We start from the raw sequence: 24,829 nt of genomic DNA, 5'->3' as shown, positions 1-24,829 counted from the left end.
CGGGGTACAACCCTGGATAATTAGATATGAATTTAAGATATAGCAGCCAGCATTTCCTCCTAAATGACATTTAGTGATAATCAAACATGGAGTTGATTAAACTAATCAGTAAAGGCTAATCGGTAAAGAGCAAATTACTGCAAAGGTCTAAATAAGCAGCTGTCTTATGTTGTTCGTCACATAGTTTATTGATGCATTGGGTGCAGTTTTTATAAATAGATGACTTTCTGTTGCCTACATTGTGTCTGTAACATGTTCAAGTTGGTGGAAGTACTGGGTGCCCATCAAAAAGGGAAAAAACACTCTGCTATTACAAGCACTCTGTCTGCAGGAAAAAAGCAGAGTATCACAGAGCCTAACCCCCCCTCCACACACACACACACGCACACACACACACTGTCTGAGATGAGAGCGACTTGTTTACTGCAGCCCCGCAGAGCTCCGGCTGGGGCTGTTTGGGACGCCCGTGGGTGCTGTGCAACTCTTGGAAGGCGGACGTGCGGCGAATGACAGTGCAGATGGCCCAGCGCCACCGCTGCCACCTGAACCTCCCCAAGCTGCCGCACATACTCTTAAGTTTCTAAGGTCCGGCACATCAAAACAACCTGCCTGCGCCCCTCTCGAGTATCAAAATAAGACCCTGCAATCTTATTTTTCTCCCAACCCTTTTTTCTTCTTCTTAAAAAAGCTCTTTTATTTCTTCTGTGGAAACCCACTATCTTTTTCCCAGAACATCCTGTGTAACGTGGTATACAGTAAATCAATCCCCCAGGTATTGCATAATAGTTTGAGAGCGGTATCCAAATACCAAAATAATCACCTTGTCAACTGGTCTGCTCTGGCTCACGCTGGCTACAAATAATAAAATCACAAGGTCCCTTTCCTGTTTCCAGACAAACAAGAGTGTTTACACTGGGCAGCATTATGAAGTTGGAGCTCTGCTTTTGATGAAATAGGCTTTGTGACAGTGAGCCAGGATTTTCTGAGATAAGCAACATCTGCTCAGTGGTAGCAGTAATAATTCTGAAGCTATGCGAATGCACATCTGGAAATACAGTTTGTGTACTGCAACGTAGCGATTGTCTGATTTAGACTGTCAGGTCTGAATTCTACACATATTAAATTTACTGCTGTATTTTTTTTTCTTTTATTTTTCTTACAATCCACAGGTCGGTGTGTGTTCCTTCCTTCTAAATCTATTTGTAAAAGAATACAGTATTTTTTCACTCTTACATACTTGTTTTTGTTGGTACAAAAAAGTATGGGTGTAAATTTTTGTTAATTAGTGGAACAAAGCCAAAGGAAAAACACAAAGCCATTTTAAAAAACTGTTAAAATTGATTTTATTTGCCTTTTACACAGACCGGTCACGCTGACCTGCAGAGACTATTGAATTGACCTAGGTGAAAGACTGATTTTAGATACAGTACATTGTCTTGTCAATATTTCAATACGACATGATATGATCTTTCGATTTCATTTACTTCAATCCTGTCTTGTCTTGCTCTAAAGATTGTATTTTCTTTCCCAATTCCTTTCCATTTTCCTTTTCTCTCCTTTCCAAGTGGCCTTATTTTCCCTAAATAAAATGTTTCTTTAGCTCGTGAGCTGCCATAAGCCTCTCAAGTTTCTCCCTTTTTGTTTTAAACTGCCAAAGAACAGACAAACCTTCTCTACAAGGTCAAAGTTTGATTCTGTGTCATATAATTTATTTCAACCCTTTCCCGCATTACATGCTCCTCGCTATCTGCATTTAACTGTTTTTGTTTCTTTCTTTCTTTTTTTGTGAGTGCTGTGCCATCACACAGGTTGTTGTTGTCGTTCTTGTTGCGAAATGCAGCTTTTATTGATGTAACAGGTGCTTAGCTCGACTGTGGCAGTCAAAATAACACATCTCCTCCTCTGTTTGGCTTTCAGAGTGGAAGCTAAAGTTAGACATCTTTGAGGTTTTTCTGCCACTTGATGGAAGGTGATGCCAATGCATAATGCATGAGGAGAGAGGGAAGACTTTGTCTGGCTGCTTTTTATAGACCACCAAAGCTCTGCTACTACACACACACACACACACACACAAAGAGACGCACACGCCTGAGCCAACCGTCTCACTCGATGCGCTCTAACCTCTCACACATCAAGAAAGCAGGAGCAGAGGAAAAACAGGATTCGAGCAAACTGGCAACATTGTCGAGAGTCACAAAAAAAAAAAAACTGAAACGAAATAAGAAGAAACAAAAATGTTGACGTGCTATTTTCAGACGACAGGGTCTTTTGATACGCAAACCCAAAGAGAAGCGAGGGGAAGAGGAGCAGCGGGGCTGGTGTTTGTCTCAGAGATGGGCTTTAACAGAAATACTTTATACATGTGATCTTACATGCTCTCCCTCGTCTTTGTTCCCACTGTTTCAACGCTTGAGTGAAAGTGTCTTTGGGTCTAGTTAAAATGAGAAAAATAAGGGGGGGAAAGGGGGTGTGAAATTATTTGCAGGCAAAGCCAAGCTCCTACTTCAGCTCGCAGACTTTGCAAACACCATTTGCTGCCCTCAAAAGTGTGAAGTTATTTTCTCCTTATCCCTCTAATCCTTATATAACCAGGCTGGTTGACTAAGAGCACACTGTCATTTATAGTAATGACCTGGGGAAGAAAACTGCAGAGAGTTGCACATATACACACACTCACACCTGTGTGCTGCCCAGTACCTACAGACAGTGACAGGTCACAGCCTCTGTACTTGGCTCCATTCATCTTCTGAATTATTTGGCAGAGGTTTTGGGTCAGTGTGCGCATTCAAAGAAAAAAGGCTGTGTGTTACTCGTGTCTCTCGGTTTTCTCTTAACTGAACAAATTTCGTTTATTGTCACTTTAGCCAACGCGTTTTACGAGTTAGGTGGTTGATAACTAGCTAAACGCTCGCACATGTGCTCTTCCTGCAGCAGCGCACTTGCCTTGTGAACGGTTTTTTGTGTGTTTGTAGGCTGCTGCAAAGTTTGAATATAACATCCTGTGCATTTGAGGTGTCTTGTCACGTGTGCCTTTAACAGTCTTTGATCATTTTTTTTTCTGTCTCCACTGAAATTTCTTTCTCCCAGCCTGGGGATTTGAATTTCAACCTCCAGGTCATATTCTCTCTTCATTGTCACCCATTATTGAATAAAAGGGCTTCGTCGGAAGGGGTTGGGTGGGGGGCACTTTAAATTGAGTGGAACAGTAGAAAAGAGGTTGAAATGGTATTCTGAGTAACACTGAGGGTATTAGAGAGTGAATCCTACTTTCTGCGCTTTGGGGGAATCCAGGTATCTAACTAGGATTAGGTTGAACAGTGTCTTACTGCCCGGGAAGCACAATTAGAAGTTCCTTGTTATTGTCCTCTTACCTTAAAACCAAGGCTTTCTGAACTGTGCGTGCATAGCAGTCATGCCTGGGTGGTAATAATTAGTTTGCATTTAAGCTGATGCTTTAATTTTTTTTTGTTTTGTCTTTCTTTCTTTTTAACTTGTGCTCCCGTACAGCTGTTGAAACACACAAGCTGAGAAACAGCACTGCATGCTGCTGCTCTCGGTAGACTCTAGCAGGCTCTGCAACTGCATTTTGAAACTGATCTCACCCGAAACGTCACTGCAGTAATTTCATTTTGGGGTCTGAGGGGTCATTCTTAGTGTTCGTAATGCAATTCACTTGTAAATTTTCAAAACGGTTAACTCATAATGTTTGAAATCACAAAATTAGTATATTTGAGCAAAAGAGGCAAAAATGTAAATTGTGTATCACACAGAACAGTTATGGAAGTGGAAAACAAATGAGATTCCTCATTTAATGTACCTCTACACCTGTGCTCTGTCTGGCTTTTATAAAATAAGCACTAGAATCTTTCTACTAATAAATAATGGAAATGGTGACAGCATTTATTAAGGGGACTCACTGAGAGGCAGGATGAGTGTCTGTCACACTCCAAACAGTCATTAATTAAGGCTTCAATATCAAAAATATATATATATATTTATTTGAACTGACAGTATTCTTTCACATCATTTAATTTATCAAAGCATTTGCCTCACCCGCCAGTGCCGTCATATCCAAACTAAACCATGAGGAGCATTAAGGCAAAGGGCGCCTAATGTATGTCTATATGACTGGAAGCCAGCAGTTCGACATCCTCCACGTCTCAAAGTGGTTTAAAGTCCTTTAGCATGTTTACATTAGTTTGCATCATTAGTATCAGCTTTAACGAGAACCTTATTACTGCCATTGTGTGAAATAATGCATGACTTTACTCAGAATGTCTGATTTTAATTGCACTATTTCACCTTGGCAGTAGCTTACTAAGGCCAGAATAGAGTGAGAGAGGTGTTTTTGAAAAAATACGCAACAGGTTGTATTGGAAGCTTGGTCATTACAGACAGAAAATGATGAGCATACAACCTTAAAGCAACGTCTGTCCCCACTAATAGCTTGTGCGGTACATCAGGTTAGACCACTTCTTGTAGGCTAACTAAGACATGACTGATTGGACTTTAATAACACATATGGCTATCATTAATCTAACTCTTTAAAGCCAGCTGTAAAAAATCACACCCATAATGAAAAATGCACTGATCAGATTTGATGGATGTTAAGAAAAATGTCACATCTCACAACCAGGCAAAAGTTGACGAGACATTTACAGGTCACATACAGGCCGAGAAGTAGGCCGTGCGGTGAAGGGAATATCTTTACTGTTATTGTTTTTTCTTTTTACCCGACGATGTGGTATAGCGTTTTTCTCTCGAGACGCCCTCAGGGCAAATTTGGGGGTGGTAGTGTCTGAGATATTATAAATAACACAACGAGGATGAAAGGCAGTGGCATTCTCCCTCCCCATCCTTCTGTCTCGCCTCTTTTCCTCTTGCCCTGCTGCTCATCTATGCTCAACACGAGTGCCTCGGCGTTCGCGTGTGTGGCTTGAATTTATATGAACGTCTCCCCCGCGGGGGGACAACGGGGGCCAAGTCATTGATATGTGCAGGAGGACTCAGGATAAACAGCCCACGCCGACCAATGTTACGCCAGCCTGCCTGATACATTTTGATTGAGCAAAGACAGAGGTGTGAGATGGGGATGGCAGGGCAATGGAACTGGGGAAGCTTAAAAGCAGGGATAAAATGATAGAGCTTTTTTCCTTTCTCTTTCTCTCTCTACCTGCTTCTCCAAACTGCAACAAAATGGATGTATGTAAATGTTAAGAACTGCACATTGCTCATGAACAGCTCACTAGACCAGATATGTGTTTGCCACTGTGCTTTGGAGGACAACAAACAAATGGATGAGGCGTTATATCCTATCATTGTTTTTTTCTGTTTTTTTTTTAACACGCGCTGTAATTTATCTGACTATCAAGTTCCTTTTATTTCCTCTCTGATGGTCCTTTTGTTTCACGGAACACCACTACCATGATTATACTCTTACATCTCCCAGCCATGTTTGTTTGCATGACATGGTCATCCCTTTAATGGACTGGAAATTCATGTTTAAAAAAGTCTCTTGTTCCTCCTCCTCTATCTCTCTCTGTCAGGGAACCAAAATAAGAGGTGGCGGCAGCACACTGCGCCACTTATGGCCGCATTAGGATCAGCCACCAAAGTGTCACTGAATTGCCTCGTGCATCATTTTGGCTTTGTTCACCATGACAGAAACTTGTGTGTGTGTGGCAGTGGTCCTTGTCCACCCTGTGCTTTTATCCCCAAATGGATATAGCATTGGCTAGGCTTTTACGTCTGGAGTGCATTATCCCACTTATATCACGGATAATTTTTAAAGTCTTTTTATTGACCTGTGTTTGCAGTGTAATGCTTATTGACCTGTCTTTTAAATAAATGTCATGTTAATAGATAAAGCCACTGTCTTTTTTTTTTTTTTCTGCAACCAAACAGTGGTGATAAATCCAGAGAAACGCTGAACCGAACAGAAGAGCAACCACAAATGTAACGACTAAGAAAAAAACTTTGAACAAAAGGATGTAATATGAAAGCCTATTAAGATGATTACGGGATACGGAATGATCAAATCTGTTTATGATAAAAGAAAACTGAAGGGGCCCACTGACGTAGGGGTGCATGTATGGTTATATCTTTGTTTATAATACGTATTTTGTTACAGTATCTATTAAAACTATCTCTGTTATTGTTTTTAAGTGCCACTTGTCTTTCCTTGCAGTGTAATCTGATAGTAAGTGGTGCCGCTGAGATGTTTTTTTCTGTTTCTTAGAGTCAGTCCGACCCATATGGGTTGCTCATATTTCTGCAACGGTTAAAATGATGTAAGATTTCCAAGCGGACAAACGGATGGAGAGGCTGGAATGCTGCAACATGAGGCTGAGAATGATGTTTGTGAGATCTCCAAAAAGTTGATTCTGTTCATCTGGACGTAGCGTTTTGTGGGAGAAACGTTTTGTCACTCATCCAAGTGACGACTGAAGAAGAAATTTACTTCCCTGGATGGTTGAGAATACATCAAGATGTTTGTGAGATGTTTAGCCTGAATAATAAAATGAGTGGGCGGAGCCAGGTGGCATGAAGGTAGAATCATCTGTAGTGGTTAATGTGCAATATTCACAGGAGTCCAAAACTCAGTCCTATTTAATGTAGCTTGTGTAGTGTCATATGAGCGTTGTGTAGTTTTGTATTGAATGACTTTGGAAAGAATGTGTCGTGTCCACTGATTGCTGTTGAAACTGGCAGGTCTTTTTCCCAGTCTTGAAGCTTTTGTGGAGGAATATATTCAGCTTTTAGTAGAAGTTTATATAATTTTGAGAATTATCTTTTCCAAGTGAATATGGGTTTGAGTTCAGTAATCAGTGGAGGTTGTTGAAGGGTTGGCTGAAATTTAGATTTTTCCTTTTAAACTGTTTTTTTCAGATTTGAATATTATAATGGGAAAAAAAACCTGCTATTACCAATGTCACTGACTGTTTTAGTGTTTTCATACCCTAATGAATGTTCCAAGTGAGTGATTCTTGCTTTTTTCCATGAGTGGAATATAAGGGGTCTATTTTTGGTTATGCCAAAATGGCGTAATTTTATTTATTTTTTATTTTTTACAAGACATTGTGAGCCCGGCGGTTTGTTTTTCACCAAGCTATCATGGTTCTACATGGTTTTTAAAGCAGTTGTTGTGTTTAATTGACTCCTGCAAACATGTATGTATTTGAGATCATTTGCTAGGTATTTGTGTCTGAGAGCTAGGTCTCCACACTCTTTTGGTTTCTGTAAAGTAGATTCCTTAATCTTTTTACTTTCTTAAGTTTACAGTAAAATTTTGTTATAATGAGTAGAAGAGAATTATTTTTAAAATTATTTTAGTGAATATGGACAATTTTATTGCTGTTTTCCTTCCAAATAATGAGTTCTTCCAGTTATTGAGATCGTATTCTAAGATTTTGAGAACTGATGAATAGTTTAGAGGTAATCATCCTGACAGCTAGAAGGAAACGTGGTTTATCCCTTCCTCACAGTGTGGTAGACATTTAGATTTGGCCTGATTCATTAATTTTATCATTATGGATACTAGGTTAAAAACTTGTGGAAGGTCCAGTGGAGAATTTAAATAAATATAATCTGTATATAAACTGATTTCATGATGAAAGTGCCCTGTTTGTGCGTGTTTTGTTGAATACCTGCTGTGAGGGGCTCAGTTAAAATAGCAAAGTGGACGACCTTGTCTTGTACCTCACTCTAACGTCTTCTTCGAGAGGTCCGGGTATTAGTTACAACTGGTGCAGAGTGTGAGCGGTAAAGAGGTTTGATCCAATGAAGGAACCAGCGCCCAAACCAAAATGTCCTTGGGATCGCAAAGAGGAAAGTCTTAACTTTATCAAAAGGTTTTTTGTGCATTCGGTGCCGTTATGGTTTTGAAGCGGTCTCTGAGATTAACAGGCGGCGCGTGTTGGTTGTCTATGTTTAATAAAGCCTGTTTGGTCTGAGTGAGTTAATGAAGATATAACTGTCTCTAATCTATTGGCTGGTGTTTTACTGATTATTTTTAGGTCATAGTTGGTAAGACTTAATGGTCTGTAGCTGGAAGTGAGGTCTTTGTCGGTCATTGGTAATAGTGTAATAAGAGCCGTGTGTTTATGTGCGCGGGTGTGAGTCCTGATAATTTGATTCCTTTGACCATTATGTTGAATAAGGGAGAGATGACTTGCCAGAAGCGTTTAAAGAATTCCAGTGGATAGCCATCAAACCGAGAGATTTCTTGTTGGGCAATGAAGAGATGGAATTTCTTCTGAAGTTTGGGTTGGTCTGGTATGTCAGGCTGTGCTTTGGATAATTTTGAAAGTTCAGGAATGTCAAGGAAGTTGTGAATGTTGAGGATAATTGGTACTTTTTGCGAGTAATAGTCTCTCTCATAGTAATCATAGAACATCCTGTGATGAGGATGTTTTGCTTTGTTTTTTTCCAAGTTTTCCATGTTTTTTTCTGCTCGTCCCACAGAAACAGGGGGATGGGATTTGTTTTCTAATTCTTGTTGCTTTGTCAAATATGACTATGATTTGCCACCTAAGAAATGTTGTTGCTATTTTAATTATGATGGTGAGATTTCTGGAGAATGTATTTGGAAAAGAAGAGAAGTGCTGTTTTATGTTGCTAAGGTTATGGTAGCTTTTCAGATGTATCTGTACTTTGAATAGTATAGTAGGAAAAAAATGCTTCCAATCTGCTAACCGATTTCTGTAGCGGAGAGCATTCAGTTTTATCTGACCCGCTGATTCCCAAACTACAACCTGTAGACTCCTGTTAGGCTTTGAAGGTTCTGCAAATGAGCAGGTTGTGTTTACAATAAATAAAAAGTACTATAAATACCTGATGACGTCAAACTAACCTGCGTTTTAATCTGTTTTGTCTCTGCTTAACCCAGAGAAAAAGACTTTTCTTGCTCAATGTTTACCACAATTGTTTCCTCCACATATTGGCAAACTTTGTCATTTTGGTGCCAGACATGCAGTTTACATTTGGTATTTTGAAGCATTTCCATTGAAAACAGCTGCCTGGTGTGGTTAAGTGGCGTTTACCACCTGGTATAATAAAACGGTGACGTCAAGCATGCATAACGCGAAGAGGATTGTAAAGTCAGACGATGATTGTCTGCAGGATTGTTAAGAGTGATTCTTTTTCACTGCTTTGATCCATTCTTACTTATGATGATATTGATTAGTGCTGCTTTGAGAATAAAGAGAACAGAAGGTGGAAAGAAATGAAAACACTTTACAGAAAGAATGGGTTCCATTTTGTTTGTGTTTTAAGCTAACACATGAGATAAATGAACAACTAAGCTGTAGTGCCTCTTCACCTCACTGTACAATACCTTTTGTGCAATACTTTTGTAAATAGTCAACGGTGCAATAGACTCAATACTTGAAATGTGCAATTCACTTGTATTTTTATTTTTATTCCTATTTATTCTATTTATCCCCTTCGTATATTTTATTTATATTGTCTCTGTATTTATATATATGTGTGTGTGTATAACTCTGTAACTTCTGTCGGTGCTGTGCTTTTTTGGAAATCGAATTTCCCAGAGGAACCCACCCGAGGGATTAATAAAGTTCTATCTTATCTTATCTTATCTTATCTTATCTTAAATGGGATTCGCAACTCTATTTTTTTTCCCTTAATCATCAACAAATGTCTCAGATGCCCACATGAGATCCCTCTGGTATTTAAGTCCGAGCTCTATTCATTGGCCTTCCTTTTTCCCAATTATCAGTTCTTTTTCTTCTGACCCTCAGAACTAATGAACAAACAGCCACAGACACACTGCACAGCCCTTCCTCAATTTACCACCTCCTATCAGTTGCCTCCCTTTATCTTTTAGTGCTTTCTTCTTTCCATCTTAACACCCACATTTTTTTTCCTGCAAAGCTTTTATTTACAAACATCATTTTCGGGTGTTTTATGGCTCCCTTTAGGAATGGAGGGTGGAAGAAAAAAATGGAAAAATAAAAGATGAAAGGATGTACGAGGATCGAGAACAACACTTAAGGATGCCGAGGGAGAAATAGATTTCAGACGAGCAATGATAAATAAGTGCAAGTCATCAAGCATGGTTCTGCTTCTCTCCTCTTCTTCTTCTTTTTTTTTTTTTTGTAGAATAGTTTGAATGTGGTGATATAAAATGGTTATCTGAACTTGAGAGGATATCAGCATGAGTTTCAAGCAGAGTCATTTGATTTAACAGGGTTTGGCAGTAGTTCTGCTGCCTCTGTCAAAGCTCAATTGTATGAAATCTGGATGACCCAAAGCCATCAAAGAACCATGGAGTATAGTATTAGTATCTTGTGTGTATTAATAGTGTGTCACCTTATTTTGACTTTTAAAATCTGTTACAAGTTGATAGCAGGTGGAAAGCTTGGGTCTTTACAGCGCAAGTTATGATATATGGCGAGCCAAGACTGGCGGGAAAATAGGAAAGGAGAGCTCAGAAACTACATAAGGCAAGCTGTTACGGCTCAATAACACAGGCCTGTAATCGACTCACGTTTCAAACATACACACATGAAGTGAAACAGCCCTTGGTTGGGCTGCTTTTTATGAGGAAGCACTCTGCACGAGGTGATCAGCATATGTTTTGTTGACATAAATTTAAAATTTATTGTCGTTGTCAAAAGTGACTGTTGGACAAAGTCGATTATTAACTGAGTAAATGGCCTGAGAGAGTTTTATGTGAACTTCCTTAATGGGTACAGTCAGTCTGTTTCAAATCACCCTCCCTCCCTGGACTGCCACCCACCACACACCCTCGTTTAGACACGCACACACTTCATCATCTATTTCAGTAGCACAACATGAAAGCAGACAGTTACGATGGGATTTGAGAAAGGGTGTGCACAGAGGGGGGTCTATCTCAAGTAAATCACTAAGCTGAGACAATATTTTAGTATCCTTATGCATGCCATTAAACCTTGTTAAAGCACTGAAGTGTGTGAAACAGAATTACTGAATAGCCATTATCAGCTCTACTTAAGCACACGGAGCATTTCAAGGCATATAAAGTATGCCTTAAGTACTAACTGTTTTCTAATGATGCATACTATTCTGCTGTACTGCACTGTCCCCAAAGAAGTAGGGTTCATAAATACTTGCTGTTATTAGACAAACTAATCACAACATTCATCTTCATAAAGGTATTTTTTTCACCCTGTCTCGTGTATATAACGGGTAAACCTTTCTTTATGATCATCATCACGGGCGACCATGGCTCAGGGGGTTGGGAAGCGTATCTGTAACCGGAAGGTCGCCGGTTCGATCTCCGGGCTCTCTGTCCTGGTCGTTGTGTCCTTGGGCAAGACACTTTACCCTACCGCCTACTGGTATTGGCCGATGGCGCAATATGGCAGCCTCGCTTCTGTCAGTCTGCCCCAGGGCAGCTGTGGCTACAACCGTAGCTTGCCTCCACCAGTGTGTGAATGTGAGAGTGAATGAATAGTGGCATTGTAAAGCGCTTTGGGTGCCTTGAAAAGCGCTATATAAATCCCATCCATTATTATTATTATTATTATTATTATTATTATTATTATTATTATTATTATTATAATCATGGTATCCAGTCAAGGTGGATAGACTGACTGAAACAATGTTACACATGGATTATACTCTGATACAGATAAAGACATCTGCCGACGACATGGATGAGTAGTCATTCCTGTTATACGTCTTTGAAATCCTCCCAAAGGGCGCATGCATTGAGGTGCGTTGTAGTCCCCGTGTCCCCATGGACCAGTCCACCAAGTGACAAGAAAAAGCAGAGAGCCTTGCGCTCACTGATGACGGAATTTTTGCCACTAGCATCCAAGTGGACTCATAGATGAACTAAACTAACACACCAATTAATGAGTCATGTGTTGGCTTAATTATGGCAGCTGTACAGATAAAGCTGCTTATACTGCATCAGGTTAGCTTGTGGAAGTCATCAGCAGTTTGAATTTTTACCGCTGCCGAAGCCCGAGGTGACCGTATTTGGATCAGAGAGTAGAACAATAAAGTTACATCCACGGTGGAAGCAATTTGTAGTGACGTGGCAAATAGAGAACATAGAAAGTGAATGACCTTCCGTGACTTCAAGTAACTGTGAGCACTAACTGCTGGCAACAGGAAGTGGGTAGGACCTCAGGTAAACTTTTCTCAGCTTCCAGGCAAGCAACTGAAGTGCCTACCAATGAGAGTGAAGAATACCAATTATTGACATATGACCTGGGAGTAAACATATTAGAGGTTTCACCTAGGCAACTGTAGCCTGGAATGTCCACAAGAAAACCTAGCCGTCGGCTTGAAATACGAGTATTTCACTGACCAAAACTGGAGCACAGATTCAGACCAGCAGCTAGCACAATCAACCAGATTAAGCTACACTGTGTCTTACATAACTGCTAATACACCAAAGCATGGCCGAGAGGTCCAGTTCCGTTAGACGGTTTAGAGAACAAGAAGCAGACGGCTAGCAGACAGCTGTCAGCTACAGCTTCCTGTGTTGCCATTCACCTGTCAGTGTTCATGTCTCTACACTTAAGCCTTAATAAAGGGAGTTCTAAAAAAAATCATCCACCATGCAAACTGTAATAAAGAGAGAAATAGGACAAAATAATTTTTCGAGCCTGTAAATATTCTTTTATCTGCTGTCTAGTTGGGCCTTTAAACATTTCAGTTAGCCTCAAGTGGCCTGTAGAGAATCTGCAGTTTTTGCCAAAAGAAATGCGTTTTTAAAAAGGCGGTCTTCTAAAATTCCCAACCCTTCCCTTTAACACACAGAATCACTTTAACAGGTGCTGTTGCCATTCTGTTGAACATCAAGTAATGTGCTTTTTCAGTAGGTAGTGCTAGCCATTGCAGTTAAAGTTAACACAGCCCCAGCTACAGACGTGCACACCACCCTTTGCTCATCAATGCTACATTTACGGTGAAAATACATGGCATTGGTTCCGCTTTGAGTGCCCTTAATAAGTCCATCCATACCGTTTCAGTGCTCTGTCTGGGGGGCACAATGGCCAGATTGAGGAGGGACACAAAAGGCCTTTGAAAGGCTTTGTCCTCTGTGTATGTTGTGGCTTACCACGTACGTGTGTTTTCTCCTTATCTCATTGAGAGCGTGTGAGTACATCGCATATGACTCTTACAGGAAAGAAAAACCCTTTTCCATAGCTTTTTCCAGTTGGTCTTTTGTCAAATATTTTTTCAGTTTTTAAAATTGTAAATTTTGTTTTTAATATTTCTAAAACAATAGGAATAAACGCTAGTCTTTGATGCCCTCGAGTAAAAGAAAAGGTCATTTTTAAGGGTTACTGTTTTGAAACCAGTCACAGAGGAACTCTATTATAGAAGCGGAGAAAAAGAGTTGACAGTTTGTCCATTGGCGGTTGCCTCAATAGAACTGAATACAATGCAGCTCTACTGCACTTGAGCAATTTGGAGTTTGAGCAATTGCTTTAGAGTTTTTCAAATATTTGTGCAACAAAACAACATCCTGATGTCATTTTGATGCCATGTTGTCATGCCTGTTTGCCAAGTTTTTCAAATTAGATTAAGATGTTTGTTTTATGCTACTCTTATGATGTGCAGCTGCTAAATATAACATCGGTATCTGGAGCGTTATTGCCCTTTAACGATATGTAACACTCTATGACACTTTGTTTCTCCTATTTTGTTGTTTTTAAGTGTCCTCTTCCCTTTTGGGGGCAGTTAGCATTTAGAGGACCTTTTAATTGCTGACTGCATGCCAAAGGGCTGTCATTCTGCCCTTGATTTCCAGGGTCTCTTCACAACTTCTAACCTCTCTTTAATTTCATACTTCTCTGGTTTTTACCCTGCTCGTGTCAGGTTTGGGGGATATTTTGCAGCAATTAATTGTAAGTGAAGTCATACTAGACTTGATAGCTTAATAACTCCCAAAGCCATTGCCATAGCATACGCTATAATCTCTTTCTGTCTGTCCTGGTCTCAATCCTCGCTTTGTCTCTTCCTTTCCCTCTCGAGGCACAAAAGAGAGCTGTAAATCAATTTGCATTCGACATCTGACATCAATCAGTCATGTTTTGGGAAAGTGGCACCACCTCCTCCTCTGTAGCTTTGTTGAGCCGCTAAGATGGATGGCTGTCATCTCACCCAAGTTGAGCAGAACTCTCATCAAGGGCATTGTTTCCCCAAGAATGCACTTGGCTGATCACTTTTTGCCACCTGACTAGTCAGTGGAGAGCGTGAGCTGTATTTGATGTTGTCTTTTTTTGCCTGCTTGAAGCATACACTCACCTGAGTATAGAATCATGTCTTTTTCCTGTGCACTTTTTTTGGTATGATTTTTTTTTTTCAGCTAAAGGCTTTTTCACAACCTGTCACTTCTTTTTTCTCCCCCACAATCTAGTATTACCATCAAAAAAGTAATGCTTCATTTTTGGAGCTGTGTTGTATGAAAGAGCAACAGTTGTAGAAGACTAAACGTGCCAAATCAGAAACAGCACAAACTTGACGATGATTACAATCATGGGTGTGTCTGTGGCTTTGTGTACCTCTCTCAAGGCGAGGTATTTGAAGTTCTCAAGATGCTTAAGGCACTGTGGCAGTTGTTTGGCAATTCGTGTCACTTTAATTGCTTTAGAGCACTTTCAGATATCTCTCAAGAATAATATGCTTTGTACTGAGCCGTGGGGTCTTTGAGGATTTGAGGAACAGAGAGAGCCGTAAGACTAGACTTTTCTGTTGTCAGATGTTATTTACTTAGCTAACCTTCAAGGCCTTTACTTCATAATCAAATATTGACCCTTAGTCTTGTCTGACCTTGTGTGCTTAAACTACGTTACAGCTTAATGACTGTCCATTTGGAAATAGACAATTTATTGCAAATCTGATTTGGCTTCAAGCTACGCAACAGCTCATAGCTCTGAGAGCAGTCATCAAAAACTGTTCCATAAATGGTTCGTAACAGTAAGTAGAGGTTTTGCGTGTTTCTGTTTCACTATTTATTTTAGTCTATTTCACTTTACAGCATCGTATCCCTCTGCAGCGCTCTAGATGTAGGTAGCTGATAATGCCGCCTCTGCTTGAATAGCACCTTGTGATTTACAGCGGCAAGTCATGGTCTACTGGTCCCTGCAGATAATATGTGTGGTAGATGGATGACTTGTTACACTCATGGTTACTGTTTTGTGCTGATGTTAAGACTGATGGAGTGTGACATATTCTCTCAAAATGCACAAGACCAAACTTTCTCTGTTCTGGAAGTTTTTAGTTATGAGCTGTAAAAAGCCGCTTTGTTAGAGACACAAACGTCTATCGGTGGTACATTAAGCGCTGGCTGGTCTCACTGAAAGATGGTAAAATATTTCTTTTTGCTCTTTGTCAACAGAAAGATGCACAGTGGAATGAAGACCTACAGCTGTGAGCTGTGTGGGAAGAGCTTCCTGGACAGCCTCCGTCTACGAATGCATTTGCTGTCTCATTCAGGTAAGGAAATCAAACTAACCCCAAAACCACAACCCCTCGCTGTGATCACTGTTGAGCTAGCAGTAACAGTCTTTAAAGAAAAGAGCATTCATTGCTGCCACTTTGTACAGAAAAGCGCTACTGGCAGATTTTACTGCTGTCCAAAAATTCAAACTATGACTCCAAATTAAGTGAAAAGTAGTCATTTGGAACCCCACTGATAACCCACGGAGCCTGGGCCTGAAATGTCTCATATGTTTGGATCCATGCATTGAAAATTATACATTTTTAATATATCTGGTGATGCCTTTCATAGAAACCAGAGTATTCTTTAATTCATTGAAATATATTTTGCATAATGAATGTAATTATGTAATATGTGTGTAAAAAAAGTAGTTGACTTGGCAATACAATGGTGTTAAGATGAGGAGTCAAAATCTCTGTCAAATAAATTTTGGATAAGCTGCTCAAAAGGGAAAATTATTTAGTCATTGTGACTGAGTAAGGTAGCAAAATGTTGGTAAAGTGTATCACCTGCTGATGAAGCATGCCATGTTAATTCATGTGAAGTATTTCCAGGTTAAAAGCTCTGAAATGAGTTGGGGTTTTTAAGTACGCACAGAAAGTGCAACTTGTCAGTCACCTTGGCACTTACCGCTACAAACAAAACGAGACAATGATCATTTTCACCATTTTCGGTGCATCAAAAGCTGCAAAGTAATAGAACAAGAATGAGCAGCCACAGCGAGCCGTTAGATAAGGAGCTGCAGGCGACAGGCTGTACTCCACCAACTTCTCAACGAGGTAACCAACTCCTCTGACTGTGCCCTGCTGTTTGCAGACTCGTGCCATGTGCAGCATTAAATCAGATCGCAGTTGCTCACAGGGTGATAGAAAAAGGCCAATTAGTGTCTGACTTCTTTAATAAAATGACAGTAGTTTGTTTTGCTGCTGCATAATTTTTTGACCTGAGGTACTTTCATCCGCTACAGACGTCACCAAATCAGTAGTAAAAAATACCAGAACAATACTGTAAGAAAGGTTAGAGGACAAATATTTAGGAACCACAAGCTTGACATGTGACTAAACGTAGTTAGTTAGTTTGGCTCCCCCCCCCCCCCCTCCTCTGCATTTACTTCCTTTATTATGTATTTCTCCCAGTGACACCACCTCACTGTCATACATAGTAGTTAGAGCCTTGGAGTTAACTCATAAAACTGTTTTATGTTCCTGAAAGTAGGTGGTGTTGTAGTTATTATAGTTAGTGATAGTTAATTAGGACTAATAGAATCCAAATACACTGTAACAGGCTTTCAGTATGATCAGTGATACAAAAATACATATGACCTAATGGGCTAAACATGCATTTTAGCTTTAAACTTCATACTCTTAAGTTGTCATAATCATGCTAGCATCTGTTAACAGATACAAAGACTGATTTGTCACTATAGACCATAAATGCACTGTGCAGAATATATTTGTTGCAAGCTGATTTTTACATTTAAGCATTTACAATAGACTCCAGTACTGAAGTTGCTGCTGCCTGAAATTGGAATAGAGGGAAAAGTTGACTTACATTTGCTTTGTCCTACTATAAATATTCTATATTGAACATGTGAATGTGGAGCATAACCTAGTTGCAGTGATTTGTGGATTAAATGACTCTTCAAGCTGAGCAGCTCTGGGAAACTTAACCCAAGAGGTGCCTGCACATCATCATCCTGTCATCCTACACCTCTGTGACATTAGAGGTCTGAAAGGTAGTACAAGTCAGAACAGTGGACACATTGATTGGTGGAGTCTGACACTATTACACCCACCCACTTGCACACATACACACACACACACCCACACCCTAGCAGTCTGGGTGCTCTGAGCCTACTGCTTTAATGGAATGAACCGTCTTTTATAGGCGGCAAAGAGTTCCCCACTGCTAAGGCCCTAAGTGCAGATGGTTTATTGAGACACCGTAAAAGCCATGGAACCTCATGAGGCAACACCTCCTGCACACATACACAAAACCCCAAATTTGTGTTAATGTTGGCCCAAGGATGGAGCCATTTGTCCAGAACTCTGTTTATAATGGGACACGCTGAATTTTCTACTTAGCGCCACCTTTATCACTAACAACCACGCTGACAGAAACGGAGAAAAAGAGTGAGAGATAGATGTGTGTTTGAGATTTTATGATCATAATTACTTCCTGAATAAAGCAGGGCCTCTTGTTTAAAAAGGAATCTTTTTCTTAATTAGAAGAAAGTAGCAGAGTATAAATAAAGTCTTCTAACGGGTTGTTTTGTAGACGCTGAAGTAATATTTGAATAGATTTCCAACAGAAAGCGGTTTTATCAACAGGTTAATAAAAACTCACAATTTGTACCCATTATCATGAGGTGAAAACTCTGCTGATAGGAGATCAAATGGAAAAAAAGAGCGAGAGAGATGACTGAAAACTCTAGGAAGAACCACACACTCCACCTTGAAAATGGCAACTGAGCGGAAGATATGGGCAGTGTATTTTTAGCAACTGTGGCAGCAAGTGCACAAACTTTTTTTCTTCTTCTTTCTTTCTCTTTTTTCCTCTTTCCATGCGAGGCAGCCTTGACGCACGACATCAACCTGTACTGTTACACACATCAGTGTTGATTCATAGCCGCTTTGGTCTGGCGTAAAAGGCAAGAGACGAGCGCTTCTGTCGAGACGGGCGACGGTTAGGGAAGAGACAGCGCTGAGGCAAAGCTTCTTTGATAGTTTTTGTTGTCTTTTTTTATTTTTTGCACTTTTTCAGTTTCTTTTTTTTCTCCTACACCTCCGCCTCCACCGTTTGACTTTCAAGGCTTTTTCTCGGTCTGACACCACGTCTGGATTCTTTTTTTTTTGGTCGTGTTTCTCTGTAATGATGACACTTTACAAAGTCCCAAAACCCTTAACCTCAGCCCCTCCACCCTTCCTCCTCCACCGCTGCCGCCATCATCCTTCAGCTCGCTTCATAAAAGGCAGAATATCAGGGAGATGAAGCAAGAGAGTGGAGAGGCTTTTTGGGATGCACAGCGTGTCGTGGATGTGGAGCATTTCAGACATTGCTGCTGCCGCCTCCTCCCTCCCCTCTGCTTTCCACTCTGTCTCTCACTCTCTGCCTGTCTATCTGCCCGTCTGTCTGTCTCTGTGCTTGTTGTACGGAGGACTTGGCAGCTCGCCAGTCTGGGCTGCCTGCCACCACTGAGGGTACAGTATGTACAGTCTACCTTGTGCCAGCTATTTATTTTTTTCTTCTCGTCTTGTTCTGTCTCAGTCCGTTCCACGTTGTTGTTTTCTTTTCTTTTTTTTTCCTTTTTTCTAATCTCGGCCTGACGTTTACTGTTTGACAGCCTTTGCTGAGCCAAGGCCTGCAGATGGAGGCTTGAACAGGGTGGGGAACTCTGACTCAGCCACTTTTGGGCGCATTTAAAGGACCATAATGTTATTGTTCATGAAATTGTAGCAGCACCTTTTATAGTATCAATGCCTCAACTTAAAAGTACTGCTGAACTTTTGCAGTAAATTAGTTCATCAATAGACCATCAATGTATTAAATCTGTCATCTCATATGCTGCCCCCAGTCCCCCCCCATTGAGCCTGAGATTCTTGGACTCAGTCTCAGTGGTCTCTTAAAAAACCAAATACCGAACAAAGGTTTACTTATTTAACCTACATTTACTCACATATATCCAAATCTACTGTGTCCCATTAACGAAAATGTGCAATTAGTCAAAAGCAGATTCAGCATTTCATTCATCAGCTGCCCATTTCTGGTTTCAGTGATTGTTCCACTTTTAAGATTAAAATTATTTTTCTTTATTTTTAATACATTCAGTTTACTTTTTTTCATTGATAACTGGTTGATTTTACTACACAGTTAAAGTAATTAGCTTTTACATTTGATTTATGTATTTCTTGTAAATTATGTTACATTAAAAAAAAGTATCAGCATCAGTAGTAGTGGAGAAAATGCAATACAGTGATGCACAGCAGTTTCTTTAAACAGGTAAGCCCATTTAAAAATGCATTGCATTGTTTCAACCATGTCAAAAATAGTCTGGCTTTCAGACAGCACCCAGTTGTGTGCGCATGTGCATGTGTGAGTATTGTCACACACCAACCAAGACCAGACCAGACTGATATGATTCACAGTTTGTTTTCCAAGTGAGATTGCAGTATAATAAGATTACCAAAAAGACTCTTCCTGAGCACCCATATTGCCATCTCTGTTACCACCAACTTTTCATCTCACTGCCTTTATAGCTTAAGAGACTTAATCTTCACTTTATGTTATGTGTACATAGTAGAGAGCTCCTGGATTAGCCGGCCGAGTATGTGTATGAGAGAGAGAGGGGAAGAAAGACTTGATGCACATCGTACTGTAAAGTGTTTTGCTAAAGGGCACAATGTGAAGATGTATGAATGGAGAGATGGTATCAGTAATATGTTTCTTGCTAGTAAGAGAATCAGGAAAACCACGCTGCATGTTTACTTCTTGTAAGTGCCTGTTACCTCTGTCTGTTTCCTTTAAATCAATGTTTATCCATGATTATGATACAGTATGTAGTCTTTTTGTTAACAGAAAATGGAGGTCTTTCAGGTTAAATTTGTTTTTGCCATTTCTCAACTTGAATCTATTATGGTACTTCATAGAAGAGAACTACATAGCGTACACTATGTATTTACTAGTTATCTTCCAACAGAGCAGTGTCTCCAATCAAACACAGTATGTTGTGCACTTATTGGAAATGGGATAATTGCATTTGGCTGTGATTGACACGCCAGCTGCTGCTTTATATAAATATTTACAACTTGTCCAGCCTCCGACTACACATTTTAAAGGCTTCTGTGTTAAAGATGACAATTTAATACTAACCAACATCAAACAGTAGCGCCACACAATGCCTGAAAAAACATGTATCACTGTTAGCTAGCTATCTGGAATTAGTATCTTCCCTTATGTAGCCAAAATAAAAACAACTGAGTCTTGTTTTTGACACCACTCAGTTGTTTTTGACTGTTATGAGTTATGACTGTTATGAGTACACAGACACAGAATTTATTTACTGAAAATAGCAAGTGTAATGGAACTATAGAGTTTGAGTCATGGCTAACATTTCTAGTGTTTCTTCATGTTAGCTCATTAGATGAACAGGCAGAACTCGATTTCCCAGTGGAGTTTAGTTGAGTCAGTTATTTTAGTTGTTTACCAGTTGCTGTGGTGAATCCAGTTTGAGCAACCACTTAAATGTCTCCATTCACTAATTATAAAGACGGGGGAAATAACTTTTTTAACATAACTGAGAGTGGCACAAATTCAGGAAACTCTTCTATCTTCTTCAAAAGTGATATGCTGAGAAGTTTGGTGATTTAATTTATTTTTATAAAAATCATTAGAACATTCAACAAATAATCTTACTAAAATAAATATTGTTTTAGTTCTTATAACTGGAACAGATGTTTATTACTTAAACAGTGGAAACTTTTGAAACCTAAGCACAAAATGATGATATTAAAAACACTTGACAGTATTTTGTTTTAGTGTGAATTCAATATCTCAATATGCACTTAGTTTCTGACATGCTGTCAAAAACTTTGTGGAGATGAACCAGCACAGTATTTGGTGTTTGCCCTTTGTGCAAGATTGTAAGAGTTCTTGCAGTACTACAAAATAACGAGCACGAAATAATGAACTTTTTATATGGAGCAAACTAGTTCTGATACAGCTGGTGTTTACCCATCATGCTCTCGAGCTTAATTACAGTTTACCCACAAACACATATTATCTCAGAGCATCACATTATTGATGGAAACATAACTTTACATGATAATCTCTTGGCATTTTGGGGTCATGTGTTCTCATTGTGTGGTGTTTCACACTGGCCTCATCAGTTTGGTATGCTTGTGTTTGGCTTGTGCATTAGTCAGCCTGTACAGCCAGTACAGTGTTATTTCCCGTGTGAGGTTTACTGTTTAGAGATGTGTTTCTAACCAGCCTGAAGGGAATTTATCTTTTGTTGGTTGATCTTTTAGGGTTGCGTGCAGAAAAACAAAACCAGTGTGTTGTGTTTATCACATAAAGCCAATGTGTGGAGAAATTGACGATATCACATGATGAAGCTGCCCAAGTGGTAATGGAATGATGTTGCATGAAACTGGAAAAAGTATATATTTACCGCATTATTCAGATGCTTGACTACTTCTTTTTTTTTTTAAACAGAAGTAATCGATGAAAGAATAACGATGTAAATGTCTGTTTTAAATACCTTGCTCTGCAACTCATTGGATTAGGACAGTACGCATTAACATTGCAGAAAAATCTGGCAGAGTTATTCAAAACACTAGTTTTCCTGTTGTGCTTGACCAGCTGTTTAAGTTGCCTCCCTTAAATTGAAAGCTTTGTTCCAAGCCGATCCCAATCTGAGTGTGGGAGTAAGATGCCCACGTAAATGTCTAGAACATTTAGGTGAGGAAAAATGCAAAGAATTTGGATATGAATGTGGCGAGGCGGGAGGGCTGCTTTCCCATTGCTCTTTGTCTGTGTTTCTATCTCCGTGGCGTTTGGTTGTTTGGCAGTCAACTGGTCGGCTGTTTTGGCTTTGTGCCGGTTCTTCCCTCAGAGTGATGACGACATATTTGTGCCGGCAGGTCTGGATGTTCTGCCAGCATTCCAGCATTTATGATCGCTCGCAGATGTGAGTCCAGGAACACACTGTACTGTACCCAAACCCAGAAATTAATGAAACTTGACTGCCTTCCAGGCCAAAAATTCCTAAATGTGTATGTGTCTGACTGTGTGTGTATGCATGAGTGAGAAGAGAGACAGGAGACACAAGGGAGGGAGGGGTGGCAGGGGGGGGAAGTGCTATTAAAAGCAAGTAGCAGGAAAAGAAGTAGTTCAGGAAAAAAACAAAAGTATGACCCAAAGTGTCGAGCTTTTTGCATGTACATTTTTTCTTTTACCACAGCTGATGTTCTGTCCTGCATGCACACACACAAATGCATGCACACACACATTGTTTTCTCGGGTGGGTTAACACAATATGACAGACAAAGCAAACAGCAGTAGCTTATTTTGTAGTGCCATAACATTACTCCTGTGCAACTTAAAACTTCCCCTGCAATTCTTGCAATACTTCCCCCAACCTGTTGATTTACTGTTCCGAGCACGACTGGGATTATGCAGCTGGAGAAATCTCAGCTGGGTTATATTACATGAGAGGGCACATGGGGGACAGGCAGAAGGTGACACAGCACAGGGGTCTACTTGGAATACTATAGCATCAGGCGCTGCTGTCAGTATTTTTATTTCCCTTCCAGGGGCAGGGGAGGGGAGTATGTGAAAGGAGAACTTGTTAGACCACTGTCACGAGCAAATGTGGCTTCATTAAAAACGTGTTGGTCTGTGCAGCTGCGATCCTTAGTGAGAACTCGGTGTACCTGTGCTCTGGGCTTCTTGGAAAGGCAGTGGTTTAAAGAAATAAATCATAAAAATAGCCTGGCTGAACAGAGTAAGAGATGATCTTTTCTGACAATATGGCCGGTTGGCAGCTCTGTGTCTGGAACCTCCCTTAAAGTCAATAGCCAGTGCCTTAAATGTCATTTTAGTCAGCGTGGCTTTACCTGACACCTGTAGCTGTCTTCCTGGAAGCAATTGACAGGGTATTACCCATATCGCTTACTTCCATGAGTGTCTCACTGTCTAATAATATGTTTTGTATTATGATATGTTTTCCAACAGAGCTGGAAATTATATTGCAAAGCAATATAATTAATGCTCTGGTATAAACATAGGTGGTATGTAGGCATGTGGAGCATTTTTGCATCAGACTTGATGATATGAAATTCTGTCCTCATGTTAATCCTCTAGTTAGTTTTTTTTGCATAGAATAACTTGTGTTGTTTGTTCAGTCCAAACCTTTTACGCTGCTATTTCAACTTTAGATATTTAGACTTGCAAAATATTTTTTTCAGTTTTTCTATTTTACTCTTCACTCATTCAAAAAAAAAAAAAAAAAAACTTCCCACAGAAAAAATAGCTCTCTTCCAATTTTGTCATTCTGGCAGAACTGTATAGCAGAACTGTAAAAACAGATTTGCAACTGGAAAAGGCTGCCAGTCTTCTTTTGACAGCTGTTTTTTCTGCCAAAGAAGTCTCAATAGTAATTTGTCTAACAAGTTAAATATGAATATCTTTTCAAACTGCCTATCATTTTACAGTTATATACAGTGATGCAAATGTTTGAAAAACTCATAACTGTAAGTAAAGCAAGAAGATGGTTTTGAGTCAATTACGCGCAGTTGTTGAAATTACAATACTTGCTTAAGGTAAAGTGGTACTGTGCAGATTTGTTTTCATGTGTCCTCACAAATAACCACCAGTGAAGAAGCAGTTGCAGCGTATTAGCCCATAATATAATGATTATGTTACTTCAGAGAGCTCTGGTATAGGTTACTCCTAAAGACCGTCATTCAAAAAAGTTGGACAAAAAGTTAAAAGTTGACTTTTCAGCCCTCTCTATTTTCAGACAGGAAGAAAAAACATGAGGACTTGATCTTATTCCTTTTATTACAGGGATATTGCAGCTTTAAATCCTTTTGGTTGCTAAGTAGCGAGTGCCCCTGTGCTCCCTTAATGGGCCTGATTTGGTATTCCGCTCTGATGCCAAGTCTTATTTTTGTATGCGAGACAAAGTGTTTTGATGGTAAGTGATTGCTGAAATGTCTGTGTCTACCAAAGGCTGTTTTTTTCTTCTTTTCTTTTTTTTGGTTGAGAGTGAGAGTTTTATGGCCTCTCACAGTACAGTACACTGTGTGCCTTCTGCTCAAAACAAGAACACAGTCGATTGAATTTTGGATTCGCTTCATCATCCCTCCCTCCTCCCAGCAGCTTTGTTGTCAGCGAGCAGCATGTGTGTATGTGTCTAAGAGAGAGATGTGAGCGCTCTGTGTGTGTGTGTGTGTGTGTGTGTGTGTGTGTGTGTGTGTGTGTGTGTGTGTGTGTGTGGTAAAAGTCAATTATTGCAAAAGGCTGCCAATTAATTTGCTCTCCTGGAAATTCAAATGATACTGTAGAATGCACATAAACACACATGCAAATCAAGCACGCGCGCACACTCACATGCACACAAACATGTGGTGAGCGACACATACATGCATGTGTGCACACACACACGCACAGTGCTCACCATTAAGTCAAAAGGAGGGAGAAGATACAGAGGCTGCAGACATTTGTTTGCTCCAGAGTGTGATGTTAAATTAGGTCGTCTGTGTGTGTGTGTGTGTATGTGTGTTTGGTGAGCTCTTACTGGCTGAATAGTGAGCATTGCTCAAGGGGGCTAAAGCAGGATCAGGTGGAATTTCTCAGTCTAGT

At 39.9% G+C, this 24,829-nt stretch overlaps 1 protein-coding gene across 2 annotated transcripts in view; it reads left to right on the top strand.

Annotated features, from left to right (window-relative positions):
* zbtb16a (zinc finger and BTB domain containing 16a) overlaps positions 1–24,829 on the top strand; it is a 142,487-nt gene that overhangs the window by 40,458 nt on the left and 77,200 nt on the right. For both annotated transcript variants that reach the window (XM_080866383.1, XM_080866384.1), the window contains exon 3: positions 15,362–15,459. In XM_080866383.1, the coding sequence (XP_080722509.1) occupies positions 15,362–15,459 (98 nt within the window). The remainder of the gene's footprint in view (positions 1–15,361; positions 15,460–24,829) is intronic.

The sequence above is a fragment of the Rhamphochromis sp. 'chilingali' genome (genome assembly GCF_963969265.1).
Source record: "Rhamphochromis sp. 'chilingali' genome assembly, chromosome: 19".
NCBI classification, from domain to species: Eukaryota; Metazoa; Chordata; class Actinopteri; order Cichliformes; family Cichlidae; genus Rhamphochromis; species Rhamphochromis sp. 'chilingali'.
Note: the sequence above shows the minus strand (reverse complement) of the source record. Positions and strands in the feature narration are given on the sequence as shown.